The sequence below is a fragment of the Glycine soja genome, chromosome 9, assembly GCF_004193775.1.
Source record: "Glycine soja cultivar W05 chromosome 9, ASM419377v2, whole genome shotgun sequence".
Taxonomy (NCBI): domain Eukaryota; kingdom Viridiplantae; phylum Streptophyta; class Magnoliopsida; order Fabales; family Fabaceae; genus Glycine; species Glycine soja.
This window is the reverse complement of record NC_041010.1, coordinates 42,993,401-43,004,670: the sequence shown is the minus strand read 5'-3', so window position 1 is coordinate 43,004,670 and position 11,270 is coordinate 42,993,401. Positions and strand designations below refer to the sequence as shown.

The window sequence follows — 11,270 nt, the reverse complement described above, 5'->3', positions numbered from 1 at the left end:
TTTGTTGATACATTACAGTGCCTTTAAAACGCACTCGGTAACTTGTAATTAATTTAAAGTTAAATTACTCATTTGATATTCTTACTTTTTTAGTCTTTATAATTTGAAAGACATCTTTTTAATTTCTATAGTTTACATTTTAATTCTCTTTTAGTCCGTGTAATTTTAAAAGTGGTTTTTTTAGTTTCATAATTTTAAAATTCTTATTTTTTTAGTCTCTATAATTTTTAAATTACAGAGACTAAACAAGAATTAAAATATAAATTATAGGGACTAAAAATATAAGCATCATAGAGACCAAATTAGTAATTTAACCTTAATTTAAAAGATCCTTACTCCCTGTTCAAACACAGATGGATAACGACTGCTAAAAGATTTTGATCATACCATGGGTAAGATGAAGAAGGAATCAAAGAATGACTAGGTAATAAATAGAGCATACTACAACAGGCGCAGTAATTCAAAATCTTACTTAAAATAAGCCTAGAAATTGACAGATCAAAAAACCAAAAGCTGGTAACAGAATTGCAAAAAAAAGGACCAGCAGTGCTAGTATTGAAAATTTTATTTGAGCTACATACAAACAGGTTATTCAACCAACAAGCAATGGTAGATTTTTTACAATTTTTCTGCAGCAGCTTCATGTATTAGTTTTTAGAATTGTTCCTGAATCATTCATACAATGGCTTTTGCATTTGTTTTTGAGGGGGAAACAAAATCTTTTTGCAAAGCTTTTTGAACAACGTTAAGGGGACATCAGGAATGTGCCCTTCAATCCAAAAACCTACTAAAAATGAATCTGAAATCCACAAATAATGAACTAACAACAAATCTACATAATTTGCAAGCAAGGAAAGTTCACAAGCCTAGGCATCATCACTCCAATCAAATGTCTCAGCAATTAACTTCAAACTAGATAACCTCAGCAGCAACAGAATTCAAATTCTTCGAATTCGAACCAGAAACCCCATCCTGTTTGGAAGTAGTCTCACTCTGACCTAAAATCTGGCCTTTACTCAAGCCAAATGCATCCTTGTCACTCCCACAAGGCCGGTACAGATTCCTCCCTCTTATGGAATATCTTCCACTTCCAAACCTGCTGGAGCTACCAGAAACTTGTTCAGCTGATTTAGAACTATGTTCCGTCCCATCAGCATCTCTAAGAAATTCAGGCTCCTCAGTGGTAGCCATCAAGTCCATCAAGTTGCGGCTGAACCCCAAATCAGAATACACCCTCCTAGAATACCTCATTGCAGACTTTGACAACCTGCCATCCAAAGCATCAAACTTTCCTTCCTCCACACCTTCCAGCCTAGAACTGAATTGACCATTATTCCTTGCCGCCGCTGCTTCGACCGGGCACCCCGCAGTCTCAACCATCATGCAAGGATTGTTAAAACCATTCCACGAATGAAGAGGCACCAATTTACACAACCCACAAAGCCAAGTAACAACCTCCTTCATAGAAGGCCTTCTCTCCCTGCAAGACCTCACACACTTGGCAGCAATCACAGCTAACTGCTTCCTCACAATCGGATCCTTGGGGGGTGCTATTCTAGGATCATAAACAGCCAACAACTTCCCCTTCTTAATAAGAGGAATAGCCCAATCCACAATAGAAGGAGGTGAATAAGTGATATCAATGGCCTTCCTTCCACTTATAATCTCCAACAGCAATATCCCAAAACTAAAAACATCAGTTTTGGTGCTTAAATTATCAGGAGTGACATAACAAGGATCAAGATATCCCATGGTGCCAGCAGGAGGAGTGGACCTGAGTCTGTAATCATCAACATGGCCTCTTAAGGCCAAACCAAAATCACCTAACCTTGCATTGTAGCTGCGGTCGATGAGAACATTGGCAGATTTGATGTCACGGTGAATCACGGGAGGGGTTGAGGAGTGAAGAGTGTCAATGGCTTTTGCGGTTTGCAAAGCCAAACGAATCCTCCTACCCCAATTGGGAGGCCTTGGAGAGGTATGAAGAACATCGTAGAGGGTGCCATTGCTCATGAACTCAACCACCAAAAGCCTGTCTCTTGAATCATTATTGGTGAAACCGACCAGATTGACCAACCTCGGGCTCTGGATTTTGGACAAGATGTCGATCTCGTTGTCGACCTCGTTTGTGATCTCGGAGGGTGCGGAAGAAGAGACCGGTCGGGGAACATTATGGTGTGGCCGCGATGGACGCTTCACCGCCACGGGACGGCCGCGGACGACGGCTTTGTAGACGTAGCCGTGGCTCCCTTTGCCGAGGAGCTTGCGGTCGGAGAAGCCATTGGTGGCAGCTTCGAGGTCACTGTACTGAAACTCTTGGATCTTGATGCTGCTGCTTTTCTCATTCTCTTTGGAAGAGGACACCGAATTGGAGGTTGAGACAGCGGATTCAGCTCTGCAAGAAAGGTAGAGGTATCCCATCGTCAATTCAAAAGTTTGTGGCTTTTTAATGAATGAATCAACAAGGGGTGGTGGAGATGAACATAGATAGATGGAATGGAACAAAACTAAATAAAAGCAGGACAAAGATTTTGTGTTTGTGAGTGTTACAAATCAGTATCACAAAAACGATTTTTTATGTCGATTTTTTATGGGATTCCAAAAATGTGAAACCGTTTTTCATTCTTTATTAAACTTAAATGCTCTGTGTGAGTCTTGGGGGATGTGTATTTAATTATGTATGTCTATTTTTCTCTCTCTACAAATTAGACAGAGAAAAAAGAAAAAAAAAGAGAAAGTAGGGACCCACTCTTTGGAAGAATCTCATGGTATATTACTTTATTTTTCACTTATTTATTTATATAAAATGTTGCACAAAATTAACGTACAGCTCACGTTTCTCTTCTGGAAAATACAGCGAATGCAACTAAGATGTTTGTACTGTTTATGTAGGTTTGTTGTGCTTCTAAATCGCTTCATACGATACGAATTAAGAAGATTCACGGATTGGGTTAGATAGCTTCAATTAAATTCAGAAACCAACTTCATCCTCACCTGTGATGTACTTCAACTTTTTTTTATTTTATTATTAACCATACTTCATTCAGAAACCAACCTCCTTTCGTCTTTTATGGTTGAGAAGGGGGAACGGATAAAAAACGTTATAGATTGATTGCTGAGAATTTAACGCATATATTAATTGCCCGATTAAGTTTGCTAAAAAGAAATTAATCTCTCAAAATAACAAATTACCTTACAAATTTCAAAGTTTTGCTAAGAAGTTGTACCAAAAAAGCTTAGCTAAGAAAAACACTTATTTACAATTTTCAACTATATATTTCAAGTAAGATTGTCTTTACTTCTTACAAGAAAAAAAAAAACATAATAAAGTGAAATCATAGCATGTTTAAATTATTATAAATAGTATATTATGGTTTGAATAAAGTAATATTTTAATTTATTTTCATCCGTACATGAAAGAAAACTGAGTATAAGTTACATTTATCACGTTATTTTTAAACGTTTTATTTCATAATTGACTTGTTTAGGAGTTTTTTTTAGAGATTAATATATGTTAATATGAAATTGATAACTTTATACATACATCTCTTTAAAAAAGATTACTGCAAATAAAATGTTCTTCTAAAAACAAATTAAATAAATTGTTTCTTAAATAATTAAATATTTTATCTATGATAAATAATGTCTATTAAAATAAATATTCCCTATTCACAAAAAAAACTCCAAATCATAATTTAAGTGATTTTTAACCGTTCTAAAAGTGTTTTTTAGTAGTAATCGACCCAATATCATATTCAAACAAATTTATTAATTTATCAAACATATTATTTATAAATATAAACAAAATTTCGTTTTCCAAATTGGGTTCAGATATAATTTGAAACTATTTCTTCTCCACCGAAGTCATAGCTGCATCATTTTTGTCATCTCTCTCGATTATCGTATTCCACTTTGTCATCTTCACCCTTTACTCATAAATCAAAAAAAAAATCTTCACCCTTCACTCACTACATAAGTTTAATCCAAGCTTTATACTTATTGTGGTAGTCTCTCTGAATTCTATCCCTGTGTGAGGAGGGTTTGTTTTCGCGTGAGGATTTTTTGTTATTGTAAAAAAAACTATTAAGTTATATTTTTCTACGAGAACTATTAAATCGTATTTAAATAATTAAAATTTAAAAAATGAAAATAATTTTTTTAGATAGTCACGTTATGTGATCGGTAATTAATTTTTAATCCTCGTCATTCAATTTGTTATGGCATAAATTTATACTACACATTTCTTGAGCTCTTGATTTTAAAACCATTTGTACAGCAAATCCATCATTTTCATGAATCACGTCACTTAGTTTAAATATTTGCGTATAATTCATAATTTCTAGATGTTAGAATTTTCAATGCAAATTTTAGCAATTGAGATGGATTTCAACTGAGTAATGTTATACTATTGTTTTACGGATCTTTTAATTCTCTTTGAAATATTATAAAATAAAAAAATTAATTCATTCAATATTTTAAAACATAAAAAACATTTAATTCTTTTTCAGTTAGTATAGTAAGAAGATTTCTAAAAAAGTATCGTAGAAAATTTTAAAATTATTCATTTCAAATTATGACTATCTTTCCTATTAAAATGAAATTTATTTATTTCAAAATGTGAGGTAGATTTTATCTTGTTGAAATGAAAATGAAGTGGTGAGCTTCATTGACCAGCATCTTCCCTGTGAAGTTTCCAACCTTTTCTAATTTTCAAAGTTTTTAATGTTAAATAAACATTATAATGAAATTTAAGGTTATATGGGCCCCTACATGAAATTAATCAGATATGGCTATGTTCTTTGAGTACATAAAACAAACTCAATTCTTTAGTGGGCACCGCACTTTTGTAGCCCAACTGGCTAAATGTGGGCGTTGTGCTTTACCCTACTCGAAAGGCACCCCACAACTTCCCTATTCTATATGGCACTCCCACGTGGCTACTCCACCCACTTCATTTTCAATTCTTCATGCTTCCACATTATCATCATCTTACAAACTCTTCACAAATATCTAACCAAAATGTTAAAAATATTTAGTACTATGCATAAGATAGAAATGTTTGTTATGTAGTTACTCGTTCAAAGGAATATACTTTCTAATGAAGGAAGTCTTCTCAAACTTCCGATGTACTAATGATTATCAGTATGTGCTTCCCAAAATAAACAACCTTGTTAGGTGGTTATAGCACAACAAAGATATTTCCTGTTCCATATTATTTTCAAGTTTTCAATATCTGAATTACTTATCCAATCACTCTTGTTATCTCTATCGTCTAGTGGGTTCTTCCTTATGATTGTTTATTAGAATGCTAGTGTTGCCATATTTTGTTTTTTTAGTTTGAGTTGGTGAGATGGTGAGATGTCGATGGGATTTTGGCAACTGGTCCAAGTGACAGGTATTCCCACTTAATGGCTGAAAGAAATAAGATAGAGGCAGATGATAGCTATCATGCAAATTTGGGTAGCTAGGTGTAATTAATCCGGTACAATTGTAAGGTCAATTATTTTATGATTTTGTTTATTTTTAACGATACTAGCTATGTTATCTTCTTTTTTTGTGTGTGTGTGTGTGTGGAGACTATGCTATCTTATTAAAAAGATAAAATTGCAAATTTTAAAAAGCAGGAGCAAGGAGTCTATCATAGTTGACTACAAAATTCATTAACTATATTTATAAAAAAAATATTAAAATCTATTTAGTATGTTAAAATTAAATTTGAATTATAATCGATTAAGCTTAAATAATTTTGAATTTTAGTTTATCTATATAGGAAAAATATCTTCAATTTCATTCAACGTGTCAATTTTTAAATTTTAAATTAAATTGAATAAATTCGATATTAAGTTTAGAAAATAATATTTAAACATAATAAAAAGTATAAATAAGAATGAAATAACAATAACGATTGCAATAAATGATAACCATTTATGTCTCTTAACGAAATGATATATGGTTTGAATCTTAATTGATCCTTTGGATATGCAATAAACCATATTGAAAGGAGAATTCTCACTTGTGTGTGCTCACCTGATAAATATTAGTCACTACTAATATCATGGTTAGAAAAAAAAAGTAAAATAGAATTCTTAATTAATGAAAAAGTCACAAATTAATAATAGTGAAACTTAATCTTAAAATAATGACAAGTTACCTTTAGAATATAGAGTTGAATTGCACAATTTAAGATAATTGACAAGTATCTTTAAAATTTTATAGATATTTAAAATGTTTAATTAAGTTTTTCATACCTGAAACGTATATCATTTTCAGATTACTATCTAACTTTCATTTTTTTCTCAACCAAGTGCTTGAAAAAAAATTAGTTTCACTTTGCTATCTGTCGTTAGTCGTTTTCTGTTAAGTGATAACATGAGAGACAAGGTGTTATGTCATAACGTCTTGTTACGAACACCTCATTGTCACTCATTACCTTCAATGACATAACAATTATGTGTCAGTGATTGGACGTGATGACGTGGTAGTTTGCCTATACAATTTTTATGTTTGAACTTATGACCTGTCGTTATTCTTTTCCGTTAAGTAATGATGTGACAAACAGGGTGTCATGTCATCACGCTCAATCGAACATATCATTATCACATCATTGAAGGTGATAACATGATAATGAGGTGTCTATGACAAGACGTGATGACGTGACATTCTGTCTATCACGTTATCATTTAACAAAATACGACTAATGACATGTAGTAAAATGAAATTGAATTTTTTTTTAGATACTTGATTGGAAAAAATGAATGCTAAATAATAATACGAAAATGACCTATATTTTATATATGAAAAACATAATTAAACTTATTTAAAATTACCATGAGATATATGTGCATTAATTCAGCTAGAATCTAAAAAATACATCACAAATATAAAAATCTAAATTTGTAGACCTAATATGCTTGAATTTACTTTTTAACAAATTATAATTTATTTTAAAAATAAATAAAAATGATATGTGCTTTCTTTAATAAGAAAAGAGATTAGGCCATTGCACTTTAATTAATTTAATATACTAAAGTAGTAGAGTTGAGATTTTGGAAACTAGAAAATTTTAATATAAAAAGAATTGATTTGACACTATGAATAATTGACTAATATCTTTTTTTAGAATAATCAACTATTATCTAAAAATTTAATTTTAATATAAAGTTAAAAATAACTATTTGATATTTGAAAGGAAAAATTAATTTAAAATTAATAATTTAAGAATTTTTTTAAAAATGCTTATTAATTTTACCTGATAGTCATGTACTTCAAGAGTATACAAAAGGAAGGAAATATCCTAAAATGCTACCGAATCTGTTTTATCATGTGGAATTCTTGTACTGCTTGGTTTTTCTCTGCTTTGATTGGAATGGAGATTAATGTAAAGGAAACAGATCTCGTACGAAATATCAATGATTTATTTGCCTTTCTTCTAATATAGTCTTTTTTATGGCTAAATTCTCTGATGTTTTTGAAATTTATTAATAATTGGTAATTTGGGATAATCAATTCAGATTTCCAAGAGGTTTGTAATGAATTCCGACTTCCGATCCTTTGCAGCGCAATACCCTTTACAGCCTATCTGCAGTAGCTTTGTAGACCGTTGGATGTATCAAAGGGTTGACAATAAAAATCAACCAAGTCAAACAATTAATTTCTATCTCAAGCTCTCTCAAAACAAAACTGTTTTGGCTAATGGCTTTTCCATGACTGGTCTATTTACACTCCTCAAACAATTGTTTCAGCCTTAAGATATTAACTTCAAAATTAGCCCATCCTTCTCATTTCACGGGGCATATAATTAGATAATTACCTAAAGCTTCATCAAAAGATCTTAGCTCATATACTTTGGTTTGGACGGATTGCATCATTAATTTTAAAGTTTTGATTTGGTCGAATTCACAATGAGAGATGTGTAGATATTGTATCCTTTGCAGGTAATAATGTTCCAGAGGCACCCCTTGGAGGTAAAACATATGCATCATTGGTTGAAACATGGCATGTTTCATTTTCTGTGCTTATCATATTTGAGGAGAACCATTTCATTTGCCGATTAAGAATAGGTCATGCATGTTTTCAGCAACAGGTGTATATAGCCGATGTGCAAGTTGAACGAAACCAATCTTTATATATAGGTATAAAGAAAGCGACAATAGTCGATTATGTAATCAGCCTTGAAATCATTCGAAACTTCAAAAAAGTGACAATCATTAATCGGCAATATCACGCAGCAAATTACGAAAAGCCGGAACAGTTTGTTAATTATGGGAGGAGATTGAAAGAGAAGGATGATTTGACTTGGTTAATTCACTTTTGTTTTCATAAAGCTGCGAGGCTGGAGAGGGAAATTGGTAATAGGCACTCAAACCTTTTAACATTTAACACGCACAAGTTAACAGATCTAGCTAGTGGGAAGAATTTTTTTTTTCAAATTTATATAAGAATACTTGCATTATTCACCCAAAAAAATATAGGAAAATTTTATAAACAAAAAAAAACTGAGAAAATGTAAGCTAATGCACGCAACATAATTCGAACTCCAAAGCCATACCATTTTCTTCCGGTCTGGCAATCATACAATATGAAAAATGTGTTGTCAATGTGCAAACTAGATAATAAAATTTTATTTCATACACACTTGTCGAATAACTAGTTTCTAGAGTTAATTAACTGCTCGTAGTTAATTAGAGTTCGTCTGGGTTAGCTAGCTTTTTCTATTTTAGTTTACACTGCAACTGTATTGGGGTTATTGTTGGTTGCAATTTCCAGTTATCTTGGTATGAATTTATTGTATTTTGTAAAGACATGGTTAAAGTCAATTATTGCTGATCAATAGTATAATAAATAGTTTGTTGTATAAACATTAATATTTTTTAATGCTAGCCACAAACTTTAACCTTAAAACTAACAAGAGTTACTCACAGATTCTCCAGGCCTGAGAAGTTGAGAATTGGTGTACAGTAGAGCCCTCCCAGGGTTTGCGAGTTAGGATAAGAGAATTTGATTGATTAGTACTTGAGCATTGCATTGCTCTTACGACAATTGAATATTGAGCAGTTATGGAAGGTGACATGATGAATCTGATCAAGGTGTGCCCCTCAGTTGTCATATCTTTATGCTACTGTTATTGGATCCGCAAATTGGTCCCTCCAGGAATAAAAAGACTTGTGTTTCTTCTTCCCATCATATGCTTGTACATTTTCATTCCTCTCAGCTTTTCTTCTGTACACTTGACTGGCACCATAGGTTTCTTCCTCGCCTGGCTAGCAAACTTCAAACTCTTACTCTTTGCTTTCGATATGGGACCTTTGTCCTCTCACCCATTAATCTCTCTTCCACGTTTTGTTGCTGTTGCGTGCTTCCCTATCAAGATCCAACAAAATCAACCTCGTCAAAATGGTAAAACCCCACATCCAAATCCATCTTCAATGATACGGTATGCCATAAAGGGTCTTTCTTTGGGCGTTTTGCTGAAAATCTATGACTACAGCGATCGTATTCATCCGAAAGTGATAATGTGCATGTACTGTTTCCACATCTACTTTTTGTTGGAAATAATCTTAGCCATGGTTGCAGCCATGGCTCGAAGCATGATGGGGTTGGAGCTGGAGCCACAGTTCAATGATCCACTGAGCTCAACCTCACTGCAAGACTTCTGGGGGAGAAGATGGAACCTCATGGTCACCAGCATCCTGCGACCAACGGTGTACGATCCCACATTGAAAGCTGCAGTGAATGTCGTGGGTCCCAAGTGGGCCCCACTACCAGCGGTGTTTGGAACCTTTGTGGTTTCTGGTTTGATGCATGAGTTGATACTGTTCTACATGGGGAGGTTGCAGCCCACCTTCTGGATGACGTGGTTCTTTGTCCTACATGGGATCTTCCTGACGGTGGAGATTGCGTTCAAGAGGGCCCTCACAGCCAGGTGCCGGTTGCCGAGGTTTGTGTCGGGGCCATTGACCGTCGGATTTGTCTTAGCCACCGGCATTAGCCTGTTCCTGCCGGAGTTCATACGGTGTCAGATTGATGTTAAGGCGTTTCAGGAATACGCTGAGTTAGGGCAGCTTCTAAACAATCTCACTTGCGGCATCTTTCATAATAGTAATCTTTAGGTGTGGGGATAATATGCATGTTTCGAGCATATTTTTATAAGTCGTCTTTTATCACTACTATGCGATTCATTTCTTATTTAATAAACAAGCATTACCTATTAAATGATGCATGCCTCATTCTTCTCTAATACTTACTAGATTTATAATTTTATTGATGATAATAAAAATTACTTGTATGTTAAAATGGAAAATATTCACCTTTTTTCATGCACTTTTTTCGTTTTTAATGAAAGCATTCAGTGCACTGAAAAGACAGAATTATTAAAATTTAAATGTGTCTTTATGACAATTGTATTAACATTACTTTTTCCGTTCCATAATAATCGAAGAAAAATATTATCATTTTGATTATTTAATATAACATTAATTATTTATAATATTAATAATATAAGAAATAAAAATATAAAATAAACCAATGATGATATATAATATTGTTTTTGTAAAAAAAATTTATTCTCTTTCATTTAGATTTTGTTAATATGTTTGAAACAACTTGGAATGCAAATTATAATAAGATGGAAGACCAACATCAAAACTGATCATTCGTATTTTTTACAACTTTTTTAACTGGAACTCTTTTTTAATTAGTGAACATTTATATTGATTCAGTTTTTTAAAAGTTTGTAAATCATAAATCAATTATAAAATCACATCTTTAAAAAAATTTAAGTTTTATTTTAATTATCTTAAAAGTTACACATATCATAAATTATAATAGGTTGATAATGTAAAAAAAAGTTACATTAATAGTGTATAATAATTAAAGCACAGTTTAATTTCTTAATCAATTGAATTTAGACAAACTAATCTATTTAAAATAAAAGACGACCAAATTCAGAAATTAAGTGTATGACCATATTAATTGTATCTATAATAACATAATACTACCAAACATAAGTAGAAAATAATGTGATAATTTGACCATATTAAAATAAAAATATGTAGAAAATAATGATGAAGTCGAAGCTTTTTGAGAAACAAAAATATCCAAATGGTGGATTGCTTGTATTTGGGTTTGACCCGTGGATGAATGAATGAATTGTGAAATTTATAGATCTAAATTGGAAATGAAATTTGTAGATCTATATAAAAAGGAAAAAGAAAAATAAGGAGAGAAAAAAAGGGAAAAATTGTCAAAAATATGACCAAAGGTGGTCGAAG

At 32.4% G+C, this 11,270-nt stretch overlaps 2 protein-coding genes across 2 annotated transcripts; one reads left to right on the top strand and one right to left on the bottom strand.

Annotated features, from left to right (window-relative positions):
• Window positions 1-490: 490 nt before the first annotated feature.
• LOC114425022 (serine/threonine-protein kinase-like protein At3g51990) lies at window positions 491-2,635 on the bottom strand. The gene has a single exon (XM_028391745.1). The coding sequence runs from the start codon at window positions 2,419-2,421 to the stop codon at window positions 913-915; it is 1,509 nt and encodes a 502-aa protein (XP_028247546.1). The 5' UTR covers window positions 2,422-2,635; the 3' UTR covers window positions 491-912.
• A 5,175-nt stretch (window positions 2,636-7,810) lies between these two features.
• Window positions 7,811-10,212, top strand: LOC114367355 (acyl-CoA--sterol O-acyltransferase 1). The gene is made up of 2 exons (XM_028324521.1): window positions 7,811-7,964; window positions 8,922-10,212. The coding sequence occupies exon 2, from the start codon at window positions 9,057-9,059 to the stop codon at window positions 10,107-10,109; it is 1,053 nt and encodes a 350-aa protein (XP_028180322.1). The 5' UTR covers window positions 7,811-7,964; window positions 8,922-9,056; the 3' UTR covers window positions 10,110-10,212.
• Window positions 10,213-11,270: the final 1,058 nt, after the last annotated feature.